Below are 23616 nucleotides of genomic sequence, written 5' to 3' on the forward strand. Positions count from 1 at the left end.
TGTACCATCTGTTTTCTTCAGTCATGTTCCCATCAGTGACATTTGCTAGGTTGAGATTTGGTCATGGGATAATACCTTCAGTACTCATTATGTTCTTTCCAAGGCCTCGACAAAGGTAGATTTAGGAGAGTGGTATTGCAGTCTTTGTTTAGGTAGACTCTGTTACCCTCTTCCATCTGGAATTTCTAGTGAGTCACCTGAAGTGGAATGGACATGTGCAAGCACTTGAGGAATTAAAAACTGTTACATACCTGTTTGGTAACTCCTTTGAGATGTCCATTCCATGACCCAGCCTCCTCCCCCTCTTCATTGGAGTCGCAACTGATGTTGACTTTCAGTTTGAAGGAACTGAGGGATCAGGGCAACTCTGCCCCTTTTATACCCTACCTAGCAACATGAGCACGTGGAGTAAGTGATACAGGTACTGCTTTGGAAAAACTTCTGTCTTCGATTCACTGTTGTGCACACATCTAAAATGGAATGGATATGTGCAACACACCTGGAAGAACAAAAGTTACCAAACAGGTATGTAACCATCTTTACAGGTCTGAACCAAGGTGCATGTGTGTGTATGGAAGCATGAACTGTACCCATCGGCTGTATGCTTGGCGCAGACTGGTGCTGTGGGTTTATTTCTTGAATGTTATTCAGCCACAATAGATGACCAGTATCAACAAAATAAGGAAGGTATATGAAACTTCCTGGAGATAAGTAATGCTTTTTGTCTGTCATGTCTTATCTGTACATGTATCTTAATATTTCAACGAGGATTGAGAAAACTTAATAGAAAATAGATCAGTATGCAAATCAATTAATGAAAAGCATTAAATGTTAAAAGAAAGTAGTGATAGGGTTGTGGAGAATCAAACTGTATACTATGGGAAATCACCTTGTTTCCCTTAGTCTCAGTACTGTGGATAATCTTCTAAATTTAATTCTGATATGCTGTAATTTCTCTGACAGGATCTTAAGAATTTTATGTTACAGAAGCAAGTTTGATGTTTTGTCAATTTTTTTGGGTTAAAACAGCATTAGTGACAGCAGCAGCTCACAAGGTTTATCTCAGCCCTCTACACAGACGACACAGTACCTGAGAGCTGACACTCCTAACAATGCCACACCAGTAACCAGTAAGTATTAATCTAATTACAGAAATGTACAACAGGTGACTCTGGGCTGGCCTAGTGTCCCAATGATTAGAAGTGCCTTATTGATGACATTCATATTGACCAAGAGGGAGGAGCATGAACAACATCTGGGCTTGGCATCTGTTTAGCCTGTGCTTCCTGGGCCTCTGATAACAATTTGCCAGCCAAAATTTTTCTTTGAGGTCACAAGCACAGGTCAGTCCTGGGTCCACTACTATTCAAGGATTGAAGTCACAAACCTGGGTTTAGCAGGCCGATGCTCAAACCACTGAGCTAGCCCTCCCCCTATGATAAGCTCTGCTATGTCATTTTGCCAGTTTAGGCAAACTACATGTTGCTATTCTGTCCAAGACATCATCACATCTGTATGAATCTGTGGTTTTGCTTATCCTTAAATAAGATATTTTTGCATTTGGGGAGAAATCTCTCTACTCCTCTGCTTTATCAGATGCATCTATTACAGCTGTCTCTGGCCATGTTTGTGCTACAAACTTGAGTTGATGCCAGAACTGACCGGACTGCAGTGGAGTCTCAAATAGATTCTGGCTTGCGGCATTGCTTGCCCCCCTCACCCTTGCTGTTCACACTGGGGGCCTGTGACTTGGGCTCCTCGGAGGTATCCAGAGTGGTCTGTGGGGTGGCAGTAAGGTGTCTACCAAGTATGGCATGCAGCTCTTTATAAAAGAGACTGTTGGCCCTTCAGCCTTCTGATATGCCTCATGCTGTTCCTTTGCTTTCACGCACACTACTCCTGATCCCTTTCGTACACCTTTTCCTGCATCCCCTGTGCAATCTGCTTATAGATGTTGATGTTCCTATGATTGCAAAGCCTCTTCTCCCAGTAGGCCCAGGAGATCAATATCTCCTGTCTGTTCCAGGACAGAGTGCATCTGGATGTGTAGCCGGCATGGTCAGCTGGGTAAGAGGCAGTGGAAAGCTGCTAGGTGTGCTCGCTGAGCTGGATGGCCAGGAAAAGGCATTTCAGAAATTTTAGGCCTTTAAAGGGGTGGGAGGCCTCTTGGTTTCCATGACCCCTGGGCAGTGGAGTTCACAATTATGACCAGAGTGGTCAGTGATGGGCATCGTGGAACAGCTGCTGAAGGACTGTTAAGGTCGAAATAAGTAACCCAGTGTCTACACTTGTGCTGCATCAACTTCAATATCTTGACTGTGGCTCAGTGTCACTCAGGAAAGTGGTAGTACTGCTTTGCTGTATTTGGATGCTTATATTCGTTGGAAATAATTTAAGTGTAGACACTTGCATAGCTAGGTCCATGCAAGGCAGCTTACTTCGGTCTAACTCTGTAGTGTAGGCCAGGCCTCTGTGTATCCACTGATGTCTTGCCTGATCCTTCCGAGAAGCTCTCTTATGCAGTGCTTTAGGATTTCTTGAAAACAGCAAATAGCAGTATGTAGGAGAAAAAGATCTGCAGGAAATGGATCAGATAGGGTCAAGCATCTTCATTTAGGGCTCAGGCTTGGACATCAGTATGAAATACTAATGCTTATTTCTGGGTGCTGTTTCTCTGCATGTTGCTGCTCCAGGCAGAGCAGAAAATCCATTTAAAAGCTCTGGAAGTGTGGTGATGCTTCAGCATTTAATTTATCTTCTGCTTTATCTGGAACAACGTAGTGGAGGTAGAGATGAGGAAATAGAGTTGTGAAGCATATGAGGAAAATATAAGAACAGCCATGCTGTGTCAGACCAATAGTCCATCTAGTCTAGTATCCTGTCTTCTGACAGTGGTCAATGCCAGGTGCTTCAGACGGAATGAACAGAACAGGGCAATCATCAAGTGATCCATACCCTGTTGAGTCCCAGCTTCTGACAGTCAGAGGCTTCGGGACACCCAGAGCATGCAGCTGCATCCCTGACGATTTTGGCTAATAGCCGTTGATGGACTTATCTTACATGAACATATCTCATTCTTTTTTGAACCCTGTTATAGTTTTGGCCTTCACAACATCCCCTGGCAAGGAGTTCCACAGGTTAACTGTGCGTTGTGTGAAGTCCTTCCTTTTGTTTTCGTTTCATTGGGTGACCCCTAGTTCTAGTGTTTATGTGAAAGAGTAAATAATACTTCCTTATTCACTTTCTCCACACCACGTGGGGAAGCAACAAAGGATTAGGAGGGGAAACCAGGAAGTATTGAGAGAGCTGTAGATACAGGTTAGGGGAAGAGAAACCACTGGTTAAAAAGGCCCTGATCCTACATCCTCTGAAGTCAGTGGGAGATTAGCCATTGATTTCAGTGTTTGCAAGATAAAGTTTTGGGAGAGGAAGGAAACATCTTAAAAAGTCAAACAAAATAATACCTAAATGAAAATTGGGAAAGGTTGAGGAAAGAGAATGGAAAAAAAGAGAACACAGATTCAGAGATGACTGTTGACTGAGCTGTGGAAGATGTGGGAGACCGGATGCTTGTGATGAGAGAATAGCAAGTAGATATTGTGCAGAGGTGGGTGCATGAGAAGCATCCATGAAAGGAAAAGGAGCAGACAGTGTGAAAGCCTATCTCACAATCAATTTAGCTCATTACATGTTTAAACCATTAACTTTCTAGTAAGACTATATGTCTCCGCCATCTTATTTTTCTCCGGTACCAAAAATCAGCCCATTCCATTTCTCCTTAACCTCTCCCATCTCTTTTCCTCTTTTGATGTTTTATCTATTGTCACCTTTGTTGGAAGTCTCTTGAGAAACCTGGGAAAGGAATTGGACTGAGCTTTATAGTGGAGATGACTGACTGATCAACTTCACCTCTGGTAGGAGAGTTCCTGAGTAAGAAATTCATTTATAAAACCACGACAGTAAGGAGGAATTGCCTTTCTCCCCATGCCATACTGCCATAGCAGTCAAAGGGGGACTCTGTTGGCAATGGAGTCTCTGGCATGGCTTGAGGGTTCTGGAACTTGCTCCCTCTCTGATCATAAAGAGCCCACATTTAGAGACCTTCTGGGCAGGCTGTAAAAGACATCTGTTGATAGGGTTTTTGAAGAGGGCTAAACGCATGATTAGACTGTGGAAAGGTGCTTTTCTCATAAAGTGACTGGCTAGCAGAATTCCTTTTAAATGAGTTTAATGTTGCTGGGGTTTTATTGTAATATGTCCAGGGCTTTGTGCAGGCTTCTTTTTATTTAAATTGAAATAAATAGATGAGAAATAGCTTCACTTTGGCTTGTAATATCCAAATTTAGACCTGACTACTCCACTTCTTTGTATTAAATCATATAATTATGACTAATATTTTCGCCTAAATGATCAACTTAATTGCATATAGTTTTTTTCACAGAAACTTCTTTAATGGCTGATCTAACTCACTTTTTCTATCTAATCTATGAAGCATTGAGTTAATATTTTGATGCTATATTTAAAACAAAAATTGTGTTCTTTAAGTCTACGTCCACTAGAACATTTCTCTCAAAAGTTTTAGTGCCATCAGTGTGCTTGATGCTTTACAGTACACACAATTAAAGACAGTCTCTCCCCCAATGAGCTCATAATCTAGGAGGTAAATGCACACAAAAACAAGAGGATGAGGCAGAATTCAGGGATAGTGGTAATGTACTAGTTTGTAATTTGTTGCTTGTATGGTAGACATCAGAATTGGGTTTTAAGTGGAGACTTGAATGAGGAAAGATGGTGGTTTGAATGGGAACAGATGGTGTAAAAAAATCCTGTAGAAAATGTGTTTTTGGTGGAAATTGAAAACACAAAAACTTGGGCTGAAATTTCAGTTTTTGCTGAAAAATCAGTTTGCCATGCAGTGTGCACATGTCTCACAAAAAAGTTATTTTATTCAAAAACATTTTTTTGTCTCAGAAGTTTTGACTGATTTGACTGTCTCTAGAATGGGCATCAGCAGTGTGGAAGAAAAAGCATAGAGTCAGGAGTATTGAGAGTGTAAACAAAGGAAAGAGTCTCTAGGGCTGGAGATAATGTGCTAAGGCATGAGATCAGAGATGTAGGGTAGGGTAGGGCTGTGAAGGCTTTCCAAGCCAATTATGAGGAATGTGAACTTGATATGTTTCAGAGAGCCTGTTTTGAGGGATCCAAAGAGGAGGTGACATGGCTGGGCTAGCAGGTGAGGAATATGACTTTGCAGCTGCCTTTCACATTCACAAGGAGGGTGTGAACTGTCAGTGAAGCCAGAGAGGAGGAACTAACTCCACCTTCCTGTTAACCCCAGCTGCATATAGAAATGTATCTCCAGTGGCAAGTTTAGAAAGAGTAAAACTGTAAATCAAGTCACCTTTCTGTTCTTTCTTGACAAAGCTCAGCTGTTTGCCTCAGCACATGGCAGTTCTGTGTATACTGGTTGAGTTTTGTTTAGCAGTGGGATAAGTTGAGGTTTTAATCATATTTCACTATTCTGCTATCTAGAATAGGGTGAATGTGTTAAAGTGAAAATATTAAAATGTTCATTTTTTTAAAAAATGCTTACATAACCAAAAACTTTCCACTGTTTGTTCTTCTCACTGTGATGTTACTTATACCACCAGTACAGTATATCAGAAGAAATTTCAGCAAACGTCCTTCGCCTTCAGAAATAGACTTAATCTCAAGTAAATTTTCCTGATGCCTCCAACTGGAGGAAGTTGTGCATTTATAATCTCCAGTAACAGTCCTTGAAATTGCATACACTTGTCACTCTCCTCTAACAAAAAAACTCCTGAAAAGGTGATTTACAAATAGAATTAAGAAACTCTTAATTAAGAAACTATTTCAAAATTATGATGAATGCCCACAAGAGGTCAGAAAAAGACATTAGCATATAGTGATTTTAGATCTACTTTTTTCCCAAACCCTCTTCCCCCTTCTTACACGCTATGCTGGTGATGTCATATCAAATATAGGAGCAACCCTGTGGGGTTTCAGTTAAGTTACACTTCAGTTACTTTGGCAAGATCTTGAGCTCCTGGAAACCTATTAATGAGCTTAAAAAAAGACACTCACACAATCGTCGTACTCCAGCAGGCTCCCTTGATTGGTGGAATGTGGTTTGTGCTACCTGTGAATACATATGCAATAGTTAACTCTCCTATGAGGTGGGTTTGAGGCTTAACATTTGTTTTGCTATCTTTGGATGAAATATGCTGTGTAAATTAAATGATTGCACTGCACTGGTGATGTCACATAATCCAAGTTTCTTTAGGTTTTACAAAGGATCCTACTCTTGGTACACCTACTGTTTGTATGAAACCAGCTTTACTTCTGTGCTTTATTACAATAAACATCAAACCAGATTTACAGGGGCAATTCTGTGCATCAGCATTACCATGGTGAGACTTCTTGCTGAGTGGAGTTCAACCTACATTTTTCTATTTCTAAGGGTCTTTTACCTGTTGTCTGAGACCCATACTGATGGGGAAACAGTAGAAATGACTAAACAAAAAATATATGTATAAATAAACAAAAATCATTTTTCTCTCTGGTTTTAGTAATCTTAAGTGTTAATTTGTAACATTTTGGATAAATAAGACTTTCAAGTTGTCCCTTTAAATGTTTATCCATGGACTCCATTACTACAATATTAAAACCTTCCTGAATATAGTCACCTCTTTAGAGGTCTCAGATGTCCAGAAGAGGGCACTGATGTGTCTGTGCTTTTCAGTTTGCTGTTGTAATCCATAGTAAGGAATTGGCTTCGTTGTAGCCATGTACTGCACAGTTCTGAGCATGATTATTTGTTACCGGCTAATCTTGCATTTGGTTAAGGCAATAACTGGCTTAAGTATATAATAAGGTAAACAAATAAAAACTGAATGAGTTGGTTATATAGAATGACTGACTGAGCATATGCTCACTGCAGAGGCATTTATATTCATGTTGCCTTTCTCAGTATATTTTCCTGCTTGTATTTTATGCTGAAACCTAATCGCGATTACTTACAACTGGTCATTAATTTGTGTTCTTTCCATCTGTAGGTGGTATTGAGGGAAGTGATGTGCTTGCATTCTCATTATAAGGGTATTTATATTAGTTTGTTTGGCTCTGCTGGCTCCTCAGGTTATCCTACATTACGGATAGAGAAGAATGATCTTAAAAGCGTCACTATGATGGAGGCAAAAGCTAAAGTGAAGGACATAGCAATCTCCAGAGAGAGGATAACTTTAAAAGATGTACTCCAAGAAGGTATTTACAAGACTTTCCTTCAACACTTGTTAAGTACCATGAGTGATATATTCTTTTGTCCTCTCATGATTTTCTCTGTAGAGGTGCGGACTCACCCATGCGGCGCCTCCTGCTGGTCTCTCAGGGAATTAACTTGATTCAGCTCCGGAGCGCCCTCTGCAGGCCGATGATCTGCCTGTCCTCTGGCCCCCGTGTCCCTCCCAGGACCCCGGTGCCCTGTTAGCTGGGGTGCTGCCCCTGAGCAGTAACCCCTTTCTCTTTGGATCTCCTCCTCCTGGGGAACCCCCACCCACTAGTTCCACCTCATCTCAGTATAAGGCTACTGCCAGTCATCATCTAGCCCCACGCCCTGAGGCAGACTGCAGTATCAGCCTACTCATCACTGGCAAGGTTGGTTTGGACCTGTTGTCCTAGCCTACCCCTGGGCTGCCCTCTGCAACCCCCAGTACCTCTTGGCCTTCTGCTAGGCCGCAGCCTGGGGCTTTCCAGGCTGGAGCTCCCTAGCCTGTCCCCAGCCCTGCTCCACGCAGGTACTCTGTCTCTAGCTCCCTGCAGCCCAGGCCCTTTTCTCTCTACAGTCAGAGGAAGATGGCCTGGGCCTCTGGCTCACAGCCTTTTATAGAGGCCAGCTGGGCCTGATTGGGGCATGGCCCAGCTGTGGCTACTTCCTCAATCAACTTAGCTTTTCCCTGCCACAGCCCTGTTCCTGGCTGTTTTAAGCCCTTCAGGGCAGGAGCGGGTGTCCACCCCGCTACACTCCCCAAGAATGTTACACACGGACAATAGATGTTACTTCTGATTCTTGTGTGATTTTTGTTGAAGATGTAAGGAAATGATTAGAAACTTAAAATATGCATACCATTTGTCTAACAATTTACTTCTTTAAACATGCTTTTCTCTTATTTTCTGGTCTCCTGAATTCCTCAAACTAAATTATTGTGAAAGGTAGCATTTCAATTAGTGTCTGTCTTGATAACATATTATATTTAAATAAGTCTTAGCATTTGATCAGGCTCTCCCATAAAATGTCGGCTGACTAACTGCAACTCTAAGTTATGGCAAAATAACTCATTTTCCACTGGTAGAGAAAGTGCTTCACTGAAAAATTCAGTCAGCCTTTAAAATTTGTCTTAGCAGTCTCCCTTTCAACTCAGCCAAATTAGAAGATGCTAAATGAAGACTCAGGTGACTACCACAACGTGAGTAATGGGTGCAGAATAGATAGATTGTGGATGTGAAAGTTCACAAGAGAGAACACTTGATTCTTTTCTGTCTAGCTCAGTGTTTTTTATTTTGAAAGTACACTTGTAGATTTATGTTGACCTCAGTTTTGTATCTGGTAATGTAGAAGTCAAAAGAATCTGATTTTAAAAATAGCTGTTTTCATGTTCTCTCAGTAATCTATACAATCACAGGAGATCTATGCTCTTGTGTATCTTCTCCAAAACATGACTGGAGTTAGAGCACTCAAAGCTAGAGATCTGAGCTATTAAATCACCTCATGAGAGCTTATACTGAATCTTTATGAGGCGATATAAACTAACTGCCTCTGTTCTTTTTCTTGAAGTGAACTTAGCCACTTGAGTGTTCACATTACACTTATCTAAAACTTTTTTTAAACCTTAGTGAACTTTGTTCTTCTGTCTCAACCAGCTGATTCCACAAAAAAGAGCTGTTTTTAAGGGCTCTTGAACCATTAATTTGCTTCCTTTGTGTGTAGGGGAAAATCTTCTAATTTTCTGCTTCCAGCCATTAACTCTAATGCAGAGAGACATGTAAAGAATTGAAATAGCAAGCATCCTCAAATGCCACCCCAGGTATGCTCATAATGTCCACGACAAAGAGAAATAGGGTTGCTTGTCTTGGAAAGGATCCAAGTGCTTCTGAAGGCAAGATATGCACAAATAATACTGCCTTGTAGCTGGATTGTAAGAGACACTTCAGATTTATATTTGGCATGCCTGAAGCTTTCTCACTTTATTTGAAGTGTGTCATAAGCTTTGAAGTGTGTCATATAGGCTCAGGTGAGTGCCCCACTTCAAGTCAAGTTTCTAAGCCAGAATCATCCATTTCAATTCAGAATTGTAGCAGTGCTTTGGCTGTAAGTGATCAAGAAAAAAGAAATTTTCAGTCAAAAGGGTCCATCAGTAAAAGTATTAGTAAACTTTTTTCAGAAGTGCTTAAATCCTATTAAAAGTCAATGGAATCTGAAGTTAGTTATCCCACATCTGAAAATCTTGTCCAGAACTTATTGCAGCACACACTTTCAGTTGTTTCAATATTGTATCACAGACATTACCGTGGAAAATAGTATATTATGGAAGCTCTCACCACTTGACCCTATGCTCTGCACACTATTTCCAGTAGAACAGGGGATGTACAAGGCCAGGGAGAGGTCCTGCTCACGGATGTAAACCTCACTTTCTCTGTTAGACATCTAAATAAGAGGCATGACTTTCAAATGTGCTGAACCACCCATCTCCTGTTGGTGAGGTGAGAGGAATATTATAGCAAGAAGAGGTCAGGAGAGGTTGTACCATCGTTCTAAAACATTGGGGTGTGCCCAGCAGCACAGTTGTCATGGTTTGGCATAGTGTCATGACACCCAAACATTGGCACAGTGCTGGGTTACTGCACTGCGACATGACTAGGTTCTGCTAAATCCTGCAAAACTAACTGGTATGAGTCCCCAAAAGTTGGTTCTAACAAAGCTTTTAATTTGGCTAAATTTAAATGGGACAGGTGATAATGGTAAGTAGAGATGCCAGTTTCTGGTAAGCTAGATTAGTGGCCCAAAGCTTCAATTTTGGAGGACTGCAAATTTGAAGTTTTCAAGGAGCACCGACAGAAGAGCATGGCGCAATTATAATTATTACTTCAGGAAACAAGCATGCTGTCTATATAGTTTTAATACATTTTCATAAGGATTTTATATTAATATTGTGACTGTTCTGATGTATTATAAAAATGCTACATGAAATTGTGTGTAAAGTAAGACACAGTATATCACTGATGTGCTTAAATACTGGAGTATATGAAAGATTAACTTGTATTAATGCCTTCATCCCAACAGTTCATGATTACAAGGTAGGTAGATACCAGCTACAGTACTGAAGATGGAAAGAATAATGCTAAAGTCATATTATAGGATAAAATGTCCTTGCTTTTGTGGGATTCTTCAAGCCTTTGTAGAATTATAGCATAGATCTAAAGTACCTTCAGCAGTGCTCTTTTCAAGTTTGGAATGGAGGGAGGAAGACTGGCTTGCTTTGCTTTTTAAAACAATCCAGGCTGTGTATTTGATTGATTCCATGTATCAAGGCTGATTCCCCACTCTGGCACTTTGAGTGCTAAAGGTGGGGGCCTGCAAGGATTCTAAAAATTAATATTGACCACTCTAGGCTGGTATTAAACTCCCACGGTTACAGCTTTTCGCTGATCTTGGATGGGTAGATGCTGCCACCACCCAAGTGCATTAAAAAACCCTGTGAGACCCCAAGAAGGTGCATTTTGGAATTCCTTCCTGTGACGTACCCTCAAGCCCTTTCACCCCACCCTCTGGGGAAGATCTGAGGAAAAAAAAAATAAAGGAAATCACTGTTGCCACCAGCTAATTAAACAACATATGCACAAACCTCTTAGGGCACAAAAATCCAATCCTGTTCTTTATTTTAAAAAAGTAAATTTTTATTAAAAAGAAAATGAAAGGAAATACATTTCAAAATTAGGCTTTTTGCTAGATTAAAAACATTACAAAAATTAAACATTAAGGTAGCTCTCTTGAGGTTCAGCTTAAAGGTTACAAGCAAAACAAAGCACCTGTGATTAGCACACAGGGGTCCACAAGCCATTAAGAAATAAGAGATAAACCTAATTGCATCTTCCTAGACATTTCCTGATCTACTTGCATATCTGGAGTTTCAAATAAGTAGTTTCTAGATATGACCTGGTAACTTTCATACCTCGCCCACAGGTATAGCATAGCTGCTCTGTCTCTCCTCTCTGGAGAGAACAGACAGACAAAGGGAAAGTTTTTTCCCAATTTTAAAAAGTTCTGTCCCTCCCATTGGGTCTTTTGGTCAGGTGCCCACTCCCTTACTTTATCCTGTGGGCTTTTTTAATCTTTTACAGGTAAAGCAAGTAGAGAACAGCTACTAACAGGGATTTTATAGCAAACTGGCTGGCCGGGGGTCCTTAAAAGGGAGCTGCTCCCACCCCCCCCTTCATTTATCACAGCATGTTAGCTCTCTTTAGAGCTAACTGCTTTTTACATGGACTACAAGGACGTGTCTGTTCAGGTAATCTGTTTTTCTTGTAGTTAGGATATAGAAAGTTGCATCTTACTACAGTAGCACATTGTGCTAGCCACTGTACAATCACAGTTCCTATTCTGAAGAGTGGACAATCTAAGGGCGTGTTTACACTACAAAATTAAGTCAATTTTTATGTAAGTTAACATCGAGCCTCCAATTTAAGCAAGTCAATCTTGCGTGTCCCAACTATTCTCATTGTGTTGTTGGAGTGTATCCTCACTAGCAGGGCTTGTATCAATACACGGAGCGCTGCACTGTGGGTAGCTATCCCACAGTGCATGTAGCCGAGTGGAATTTTGGTTTGGACATGCAATCCCCTATGGGACCAAAACATTTGCGCGGGTGGTTATGGGAATGTGGTATTTGCCTCCCATGATGCGCTTACCTCCCTCCCTGAAATCAGCAGCAAAGAAACCAAGCCTTTTTTGCACCTTGGTTTGTAAACCTTGATACTTGCACAGATGCCATAGCATAGTAAGCATGGATCCCGCTCAGCTGTACACTTTTGTGAGCATTACAAACACCTCATACCTTGTCCTGCAGTATTTACTCATCCAAAGCAGGTGCTGCCACACAAAACAGTGTGATACCACACAAGCAGTCCTGCTGGAAGGCACAGAGAGGAGCAATTTGCAGTTGCTGGTGACAGTCGCGACATGATGGAGTGCTACTTCTGGGCCCAGGAAACAATCACTGAGTGGTGGAACCACATTGTTCTGTGATGAGCCGTGGCTGCAGAACTTTCGAATGTGTAGGGCCACTTTCATGGAACTGTGTGAAGAGCTTTTCCCAGCCCTGAAGTGCAGTACTAAAATTAGAGCTGCTCCGACAGTTGAGAAGTGAGTGGCGATAGCTCTGTGCGACCTTGCAATGCCAGACTACCAGTCAGTGCAGAATCAATTCGGAGAGGGTAAATCTACCATGGGATCTGTTGTGATTCAAGTTTGCAGGGCAATCAATAGATTTCTGCTAAGAAGGGTAGTGACTCTGGGCAATGTGCAGGACAAACTGGATGTTTTTGCCACGATGGGGTTCCCTAACTGTGGTAGGGCTGTAGATGGAATTCATATCCCTATCTTGGCACCAAACAACCTTGCCAAAGAGTACATAAACCAGACAGGATACTTCTCAATGATGTTGCAAGTACTTGTGGATCACAGGGGCTGTTTCACTGACATCAACGTGTGATGGTCGGGAAAGGTGCATGACACATGCATCTTTAGAAACTCAGGTCTTTCCAGACTGCAAAATAACCATTAGTGATGTTGAAATGCCAGTTGTGATCCTGTGAGACCCAGCCTACCCATGGCTCATGAAGCCATACACAGGCAGCCTGGACAGCAGTAAGGACCGCTTCAGCCATAGGCTGAGCAAGTGCAGAATGGTGGTGGAATGTGCCTTTGAGCGTTTAAAAGGTCACTGGCATTGTTTGCTTACTAAGCTAGACCTCAGTGAAAGCAATATCCCCATTGTTGTTTTTCCTTCTGCGTGCTCCATAATATCTGTGAAACAAAGGGAGAAAAGTTCCTGGCAGTGTGGGGGTTGAGGTAGATTGCCTGCCTGGCAGCCACTTTCGAGCAGCCAGACACCAGGGCAATAAGAGCACATCAAGGGGCTCTGCGTCTCTGTGAGGCTTTGCTAAAACTGGTTTTCAATGACTCTCAGTAATGTGACACTTCAGTGTTGTTCCTTACCAACCTGTCCCCTTCCTTGCATTTTCTCCCCTGTAAACTCCACCCCCACTAACCAGAGTGTGCTGAATGAATAGAGTCCTTTCTCTTCAGTCCATTAAGTTTTATTATGCTCACGAACAACAGAGACAGCAAAGAAAAGTAAGTTAACCTGGGGCAAAAGGGCTCATCACACTGGGGTGCGGGGACACAAGGAAAGCTTGCTTACAATTGCACTGCAGTAACAATCAAAGATGTGGGTATGGGCGCCTTCTGGTCCTTGTTACCCTCCCCTTTGACATTTGGGAGAGGAGGATGTGGAACTTGGCAATGATGGCAGCAGGTTAAGCATAGGCTGCAGAGGGACTCTAGCATCCAGCTGCCTTTCTTAAACCTCAACCAGACACCTCAACATGTTTGCTCCTTCATAATCCGCAGCATCTCATCCTGTGTGGCATGCTCTTTTTCCCTGCATACTCTCCGGTCCTCCCTATCCTTGTGCAGATTGTCGGACAGTGTAATCCTCCATGCTCTGAGCTCCGTCTTCTCACTTTTAGAGGCATGCATTAACTCGTTGAACATGTTCTTCCTAGATGTCTTTTTCCACCTTCTGATCTGGGAAAGTCTCTGTCCTGGTGTGAGAGATGCACTGACGAACAAGGTTTCAGCTGCAGGGAATGCAAAGGTTTGCAGAGTACCTCAATGAAAGCTTCCTAGAGATCTCCCATGGACGATTCCAGGGCCATCCCCATGCACATACAGTCTTTTTCTGAGAGCACCTTCTGCATAGCTGCAGTGGCCACCAGTAACCACTACACTTACTTTTTTGTTCAGATTAAACATTAAAAACAATAGCATGTAACCCCTACAGTGTGATTGGAAAGGTGCGTTCCCTGGCATCACCCTCCACCTACAGTTGGTCCTGTGAGGGGATGGGCTCCAGGGTTAAAAACAGTTCCTGGCTCTCAGGGAGTGGATCCTCCCCTCACCTGCCTCACATTCTCCTCCTCCTTCCCTTCCTTGTCAACAGTGTTCTCCTTGTTGTTGCTCGAGGTCACCAGGGCTCCTAGGAGGTATCCATGGAGCATTTTGGGGGTAATGGTGGTGTCACCACCGAGAATTGCATGCAGCTTCTCATAGAAGTGGCATGTTTGTGGTGCAGAACTAGAATGACTGTTCACCTCGCTTGTCTTCTGGTATGCTTGCCAAAGCTCTTTTATTTTCATGTGGCACTGCTCCGTGTCCCTGGTTTAGCCTTTCTCCCTCATGCGCCATGCGATTTTGGTACTGATGTCAGCATTTCTTCTGCTGGATCGGAGCTCTGCCTGCACAGACTCTTCTCACCACACAGCAGTAAGATCCAGAACCTCTTGTGTACTCCATGCTGGAGCACATTTGCAGCCTTGAGTCTCCATGGTCAGCTGTGCTGGTGAGCTCTCCAAACTGATCAAACAGGAAATGAAAATTCAAAAGTTCCTGGGGCTTTAACAGGGGAGTGGCTGTTTCCCGTGTACCTCGCTGTCATGCAGTGGCGCTGAAAGTGCTCTCCAGAGCGGTCACAGTGGAGCACTGTGGGACACCACCCGAAAGTCAATTCATTTGAATTATACAACTCAATGTCTGCACTATCCCCATGTTGATCTGTGGATGACGAATCAAATGCTATGCCTCTTGCGGAGGTGGAGTACAGAAGGGTACTTTACAGGCCACTTAGGTCGGTGGAAGGGACTTGGTAGTGTAAACACATACATTATTAAATCAACCTAACGCGTTTTGTGTTGACCTAACTTTGTAGTGTAGACCGGCCTAAATAGATGAGACAGACAAAGGGTAGAGAAGGGGATACCACAGTAGAGTGAACAATGCAATGGTGACAAGTCCTGTTCTGTGAATTTTGTTTAAATCCTTTCAGTGGGGTTATGTTAAGTGGAATTGGAGATTAGCTAGATAAAAGACAAAGGAAAAGGGGATGAGTGTTGAGGGGTATTGGAGCAAACAGCACAGGAGAAAATGTTCACAATGCAAACTTCAGAAAGCAGTCTGCTGTGAGTATGTTGGTCCTTGCTTTAAATGCTATCTGCAGCTACTGTACTGTTTCACTCTGTCTTGGTTGATCCCTACACTTTGTCCCAAAGGTCTCATGACTTTTTTGGGGAGGGAGGGGGAATCATAACACAAAAGCCCTAGTGCCCCTCATAGGGGACGTAGGGGTGTCTTCTGAGTCTGGTAGTTTGTGGACATGGATTGACAGTTTTGTTCTGATGAGGTATTCAGAGTCTGTCTTAAATATATTTTTGCCTTCCAAATCTCACTGCAAAAGCATCCAAACTTTCTGCTGCATCCTACAAGAACATAATTTATAATAACCCATCAAAGTGTGTTTATATTAAAAGGTTTTTCTAATATCGTAATATATTAACTATACAGTAGAATAATTTTGCGTGGTCTTTCCATAGGCACCTTTGGACGCATTTTCCACGGAATTTTAATAGAGGAAAAAGACCCCAGTAAAGAGAAACAAGTTTTTGTCAAAACAGTCAAAGGTAAGTTTTATTGTAGTGTTTCTCCCTCATGTTATTCAAGTAGACTATGGCATGGTCACTGCATCAAATTTGCTTTTTAAAATGGTAAGTAAAGTACACAGGTATATGTACACTCTCTTCCCAGTGGCTGCCTTCTCCATAAAAGCATAAGCTTGGTAATGCTGCCATCAGAAAAGGTCAGGAATAGAAATCTACTGTGCAAGAAAGATTGAATGTACCCTCCACCAGAGGTGCCAGTTACTGCACCCTTAATCTCCTTGTTCTCCAAGGCTTTAGTCTTATGCTAGTTAGAAATGTCAGTTAAAGTTTTTGTTCTTCGGGTGTTAATACTACAGAAAAATAATTGAAATATAAACTCTTTAACCTGTTCTGGGCCCCCTCTATGAACTCCGTTTTAGAAAGAATGGGTAATTACACATGCCGTAATCCTCAATTTTTTTTATTTATTAAGCAACATGAGAATACAAGTGTCTGTACTAAACATAGAGGAAGAAGAGATGGCTGCTGGCCAAGATGCATCCATTCTGAATTAGATAGTGGTTCAGATATACAAAACATTAGATGGTCTCATTTTAAAACCATGCAAACTCGTTTAACCCATTTTCCCTTTTGTTGTAAGGTTAATAAGTTTTTGTAGAAGCGTATTTTAAGGAGACTTTAGATGCTGATGGATGGGCACACCATGAAAGCGGAGGAAGATCTAAGTGCATACTAAAGTTATATGAAGGCCATGTTTCCACAGTGCAGCAATGGACCTGCACTATGGAGGTATGATTTCTAAAGCACACAATGAATCGCGCACCAGTTGGTCTATGTAGACCCTGCTGGTATAGACTGAGTTCCTTAGTGCATTTTAAGACAGTAACTTTCAAACACATTAATATAAGACATTAAATTGCATTAGGGAACTGTAGTGGGGTGCCTGCCCCACTCCTGGAGAACGGGTTAAAAGTAGCCAAGCTAGGCGGATTGGGGAAACAGCCATAGCTAGGGCTATGCCAATCAGGGCCAGCTGGCCCTGATAAGAGGGCTGTGGGGCTAGGAGACAGAGGAGTTTCTCTCCGACCATGGAGGAAGAAGAGATAGCTGCCTGAGAGGAAGGTACCTGAACTGGAGCAGTGCTGGGGACTAGGGCAAGGGAACTGGGGAGCTCCAACCTGGTAAAACCCCAGTCTGCAGGCCTTGTTGAAAGCCTACAGAGGTACTCGGGCTTCAGAGATACAGCCTGGGAATAGGCAAAGGCAGCAGGTCTTAACCCCTTGCCAATGATGAGTGGTCATTACAGACTGCAGTCTGTCCCAGTGAGTGGGGGCTAGATGACTGGCAGTAGCCACTGAGGCAAGGTGGGTTTAGAGGGCTGGGGGTTCTCCTGGGAGGAGAGACCCAGAGTTAAGGGGGTACTGCTGGGTGCAGAACCCCAAGGAAAAGAGGCACTGGGGTCCAGGAGGGACACGAGGGCCCTAAGGCAGGCGAGACACCAGTCTGCAGAGGGTGCTCCGGGCTGCACAAGAGCTAATTCCCAAGACGACCAGCAGGAGTTGCTGCACCGGTGAGTCTTTGCTTCTCTACAGGAATTCTTAATGTTCACGAGCAGCAAATCAATTAGTGCACTTTAGAAATCACACACTGGCAGTGGCCATTGCTCACCATGTAGACGTAACCTAACTGTACTCTAGGATGTCAGTATCGTAAACGAAAAAAACCTCATCCAGACCTTCCCTTCACAGCTCTTAGTTATCATTGCTCTTTTTGGTACAATACTCAGCACAATGAGATGAATTAAGTATTACGTTGTAAAGGTTTGTGTGTTTGACCTTTTGTGCCATTGTTACTTTAATTATGACATTCTTACATCATTTTGATTGAGTTAACTGGTGTTTTTATAGTTTGTCATTTTCCATTTTGCAGATTTGAGCTTCAGTGAATAGGTTTCCTTTTCCATCTTGGCTTAGATAGCAAATAAAATCTTTCCTGGATTAATTTTTGACTGATGGCCAGCGAGGTTTTAAAATTTAAGCAACTAGTTTTCTTGTAGCCTGTTACTGTATTTTTCATATTACTATTTATAGAGGAAGATTCTTTTTTAAAAAAATAAAAAAATTAAAACTTCTCTAGCCAAACCTTCCAGTCTGTGCATTTCTTCCCTTTGAATATAAAATAGGAATTAACAAGGTTGGTAGGTGCAGAACAGAAATGGATTTTCATTAGGTCAGACAATAATCTTTGTTTTGTTTTTTTTCAAACAAACGCTTCAGGACTTGTTTGAAAAAAGAAATCATCACCAGTCATCAATGTGCAGCTAGAGTCAAAACTAACAATGTTAGGAACCATTAGGAAAAGGATAGCTAATAAAACAGTAAATATAATGCCACTATATAAATCGATGGTATGCCCACACCTTGAATACTGCCTGCAATTCTGGTCGATGCATCTTAAAAAAGATAGATTAGAAATGGAAAGGAACAGAGAAGGGCAGCAAAAAGGTATGGAACAGCTTCCATATGAGAAGAGATTAAAAGGACAGGGACCATTTAGCTAGGAAATGTGATGACTGGGGGGGGATATGATAGAGGCCTATAAAATCATGAATGGTGTGAAGAAAGCGAATAAGGAAGTGATATTTACCCCTTCAAATAACACTAGAACCCCAGGTCACCCAGTGAAATTAATAAGCGGCAAGTTTAAAGTAAAAGGAAGTGCTTCACACAAGGCATGGTAAAGCTGTGGAACTCATTGTCAGGGGATGCTGTGAAGGCCAAAAATGTAACTGGGTTTAAAAAAAGAACTAGATAAATTCATGGAGGTTAGATCAGTCAGTGGCTGTTTAGGGATGCAACCCTGTGCTGTGGGAGTCCCCATGCTTCACTGCCAGATACTGGGACTAGATGACGGGATGGATCAGTTGATTGCTGCCCTGTTCTGTTAATTCCCCAGGAAGTATCTGTCACAGGCCCTTGTTAGAAGACAAGATACTGAGCTAGATAGACCAATGGTCTGACCCAGTATGGCCGTTCTTACGTGCTTATGTTGTGTTCAGGCATGAGTATTCCAATAATAACAATCTAGTGTGTGCATGTGGTAGTGGAGGAAATAACTTGGTAGAGAAACAGATTTCAGAATGAACATACAATCTGATGCAGAAGTAGAAACTGACAATCGAACTTTTTAAAAAGGACATGCATGGATAAAAGTGATTTATTTAAAAAAAACACACCCATTAGATAAGAAATCTCACTTGCCCTATCACCAAAGGGGGGGAGGGGGAACCCATGAAACTTATTTTGAGAAACCCAAGGCACATCTGGTTGAGAGAGATGCTGTTCCAATTCCTAGCCACTTTGCCCCTTCATTAAGTAGGCCTAGAGGTGGTGAGCCAGGAGAGGAACTGAATGGATCAGTGCTAAACGTAATACCTTTTCAGAGGTTGACTAGGGCTTTCCTGTCGCAAAGGTAGGTTTGGATCCGTCCCCATAGAACCAATGACCTGTTGAGTCACGAATGTGACAAGTTAATTGTTCCTTCTACAAAGACTGTAAAATCATAGCTCTGTCCTCCTTTATCACCATCCATTTCTCTTTTCAGTTAATTTTGAGGAATATTGTTCAGTATGCAAAGATGATGTGGCTCTTCAGCAATTCGAGATGATCTCGGAGGTTGCAGCTTTTAGTGTGACATGAGTAACCAATGCTATGACTACTTCTAATTTCCCTAGTTTTATTCTTGGAATAACAGAGGCCAGCTATAGAATTTAAGCTAGTTATAGGATCTCCTGGGTTTTTTTTTTTTTTTTTTTTTTTTTTTTTAAAAGGGGTGGGAGTGGGGAGGAATTGTTTGGGGTGGGTCTCCACAACAAACAAAAGAATTTTCTGAATCCAGTTCTCCTTATCCCAGATCCTGCTCCTTTCTGCTTCACCCTTTCACACCCAGTTCCTCCTCACAGGCAGCCCTTCTGAAAGAGTTCCAGCCCTCACTTTGCTTCTCTGATACCAGTTAGAAGAAGATTTATCCCACTTCATGAAGGCTAAGTCCAGATCTGTGGATGTCCCAGTTCATAGAATTAGTTCAAGGGATGATCATTCACCCATAGTTTTATCTTGGCCTGACTGCCCTTTTTCAGGTTCACTCAGTATTGTCAAGCAAGCAAAAAGGCTGCAGATGTTATAATTTATATGCATTTTCAAGATTGTTATACATGATTACTTCAGGGCAGGTCAACATCTATTCAGCAATATTCAAAGATATTCAATCAGAGTAGCACAGGCTGCTTTGGTCGGAAAGGCTGTTTTCTTAAGATTACATCTGCAAAACCACTGCTTACTTATGAGGCTAAGTGAAGTGTTCTATCCTTCTTAATTTAAACCCACCTTCTCTATTGACAGTTTGTATTTTCAGTATGTCAGTTTTCTTCTCTTAGGCATCTTAGCCCCTGTTGTCTTTCCCACTTGCAACGTGGTTCCTTGGGAAGTTTTGCTGACTGAGGTGGGAAAGGAGCGTAGTCTTCTATAGGAAGTGATTGGCACTTTGTCACCTCCTTCTTTTTGTTGAATGGAGTTGGATTAGCATCATGTAAGTATATCTTCAGAAGGAAGAAAAGACTGGCAAGTCAGATCACCAGTAAGGGGAGGTCTTCTTCGTTAACTGCCCCTTTGCTTTCTGCTTTTTGTAATGTGACTCAGGTTTCTTCAGTTGCTTTAGTGGTTTTAGGAGTTTGCAGCTTAGATGCAGAAATGTCACTTGGAGTATCTGCCAGCTTGAAATCAGTCCTGGGGATGCACATAGATTGTTTAACAGCACAGAAACAACACCTAGTGTATCCATTACAATAGGCCGGGGCTTGGGTTCTGGGTACTTAAAATTTCATCTTAATGGAAGCTTTTCTTGGATTTTTTCCCCCCTCATTTGTTCTAGGCTTCACTACTGAAGCTATTTCTTATATCAGTTATCACAGTTTCCCTCACCTCTTTAATAACAATGATAGAGTATTGACAAGAATCTAAAGGATTTTCTCTGCAATAGTTGGAAATTTTTGTGTCCAGATTCTAGAGTCCCCTAAAAATGTACTTGTTTGTAAAGAAGAGGGCACATAAAACAGTTCTAGTCTGCCATGATATCAATAATGAAAGTGCCCGGAGGTTTCAGTTAAGATCAAGGCCCTTTTGTGCTAGATGCCATATAAACAGAGGTAGACATGTGCCTGCTCCAGTGGTCCTTTAAAATCTTTAGGGAAGAAGACTGTTGTGTTTGAAGTAGAGAAAAATCAAAGAGGACTTTGTGGGGTTTTTTACATATAATAGGAGGCTGGTGGAATTGCTGGGAAAAGAAGCCTAGTTTCTGAAGTGAGTGGTAGATCTGTATCCTATGTAGCTCATACAGTTGGTTGAAATCTCTGTAGTTAGGCCTGTGAGGTGGTTTTACCATTGTCCCAAAGATAGACCATACTGCATGTGTTTGACACTAACATTGCCACAGTCCTGGAATCTTAAAATTCCACCTGCCGCAGAAAAGGGATATTCTTATTCATAAGAGGGTCCAGAAGTTCATCTCTTCTCAATGCATCTTGCCCCTCTGAGAAACTTAGTAATTTTTCATGTGCCTTTTCAGCGTCAGACAGGCAGACCAGCTCTTCCCTGCTGAAAACCAAATAAAATAAACTACAATTGGCTTAATATCTCCAGGCTCTTTGGTCTGCCATTATTGGCATGGGGGATTCCTCTCCTCCCTCTGGCTACTATGACTCTGCTCCCCTGCTCACGCATAATGAAGTGCACCATGGTAGAGAACTGTAAGAGAGGGAAAGCAAGAAGCTGGCTCATCCACCTCCCTGCTAACTTAGTGCCTGGGTGGAGATCTGTGCCTGTTCTGTGGTGACCCAGGACCCTCGCAACTGCTCAGGCTGCAGCAGGGTTTCCTGCAGCTTCCTTCCCTCAAGCAGGAGAGCTATTGGGAGGAAGTGGCAGCAGCAGCACTTAAGCAGTAAAATCCTTCAGGCCCAGCCAGTTGCTTCCTCACCATGCCATGGATGTTGGCCAAGAATGAAGGAAACCTTCAGAGGCCCAGGAAAACTGTCTGCTCGTGCAACCCTGACTGACCATAGCTACTGCAGTAGCAGAGAAGCACTGACAGAGATCCAGAGCAGACAGAGCAAGGAGATCCTAGTATGGAGCCCTTCCTTCATTGTGTAGCATGCCCCTCTGCTCATTGTTGCAGTGACCCAGAAGTGTCAACAAAGGAGACTTCATGACATCAGGAGACTTGAAGGATATCTTTCCCCATTCAGTAGTCTCTCAGATGCTTCCTTCACTTTGCTTTTGGAGTACAAGACGAGAACAGGTCCTTGCACTTCGATTTAGCAACAGTACCACTAGTGTTTACAAAAATGCTTTTGTGTAAATAGTACCTCTGACAGGACAGGGTCTGTATCTTTCCTTTCCTGGGTGACAACCTCATCCAAAGTCAGCATCATAGATGATGACACCCAGATGACAAGGATACTGCAGAGCCATAGTTTTATGATAAATTGAGAAATCAGTTACCACCACTTCATCAGATTCCCCATCTCAGAGTGGAGATAAACACAGTTCTGCAGACAGTTTTCTTATTACAGAGAAGAAAAGAAAAGCTGAGGAATAGCATCAAAACAGTCAACCTCTCAAGGGAAATTACCCCATTTATATGCTTCAGTCTCTTCTGGGATCAGTTTTCTCCCATGTAGATATTCTGGGTGGGCCTGTGCTCATATGAGGTTGATACAAAGCTGCTTCTTATCCTTCCCTCCACTATTTCTGATCCACTCCTCAATGTAAGTCTTTCTCCTCAGGAGGTTTCTGAGGCATTGAGATGATGGATGAGCCCAAGCAGATTCAAATCTGGGTTCCCAACAGGCAAATCTATCTGGAAAGTTATCACCATATATGTCAGGACGGAGAGATGTGGCACTCTCACGGAATCAAGGATTGTCCAATACATCTGGTCCAGATATAAACTGGAGAGAGCTCAGGGCACTCAGTGATATGGTTTCAAGGTTCTGCTCCCTTATCTGGACTCCCCTTAAGCTGATCATAACAGATAATACCTAAACCAAGTCATACCTCAACAGGCAAGGGCTGCAGTACTCTAAAGAGCTCATCTCCTGATGACTTTGGCAGAGGTGAATCTGTGGTCAGTCTATGAATATGACTGACTGGCTCAGCTGCAAAAAGTGAGGTCATTCAGAATGGAAAATGGACCCAGAGACATGTCATCTCCTGGTAAAGGAACTTGGTCTTCTAGTGATGCATCTGTTTGCCTACAGTGTGAATTACAAGGTTTCAGTGGAGTTCTCTCACCGATAGGATCATAAAATCAAGGCAAAAGATGCCCTGTTGCAAAGGTGGCCAAAGAGACATGTAAGTCTTCCTCTTCTCAACAGAATACTACTGAAGATATGTGCTCCTTCTTGCCTGGTATTTCTGATAACACTGTTCTGGCTAAGGATTTCTTGCTTCTCTGGCCTTGACATGACACACAGATCTTTCATGTGCTTTTCCTCTAGAAGGGATCTGATAAGGGCCAGTTATGCATTATATTCCAGATGGTCTGTGCTGCTGTGCTCTTGAACAGAGAGCCTGTTAAAATAGAGATGATCCAGAATCATAGAATATCAGGGTTGGAAGGGACCTCAGGAGGTCATCTAGTCCAACCCCCTGCTCAAAGCAGGACCAATCCCCAGACAGATTTTTAAAAGCCTCAGATCTCTAAATGGCTCCCTCAAGGATTGAACTCACAATCCTGGGTTTAACAGGCCAATACGCAAACCACTGAGCTCTC

General features: G+C 42.4%; 1 protein-coding gene across 2 annotated transcripts in view; it reads left to right on the plus strand.

Annotated features, from left to right (window-relative positions):
* Positions 1 to 23616, plus strand: part of RYK (receptor like tyrosine kinase) — a 147039-nt gene that overhangs the window by 53667 nt on the left and 69756 nt on the right. Inside the window, exons 7-9 of one of the 2 annotated variants that reach the window (XM_075068621.1) lie at positions 1030 to 1130; positions 7150 to 7284; positions 15724 to 15810. In XM_075068621.1, the coding sequence (XP_074924722.1) occupies positions 1030 to 1130; positions 7150 to 7284; positions 15724 to 15810 (323 nt within the window). The remainder of the gene's footprint in view (positions 1 to 1029; positions 1131 to 7149; positions 7285 to 15723; positions 15811 to 23616) is intronic. The other variant, XM_032769798.2, reaches the window with a different exon arrangement.

This window comes from Chelonoidis abingdonii, chromosome 8, assembly GCF_003597395.2.
Source record: "Chelonoidis abingdonii isolate Lonesome George chromosome 8, CheloAbing_2.0, whole genome shotgun sequence".
Lineage (NCBI taxonomy): Eukaryota > Metazoa > Chordata > Testudines > Testudinidae > Chelonoidis > Chelonoidis abingdonii.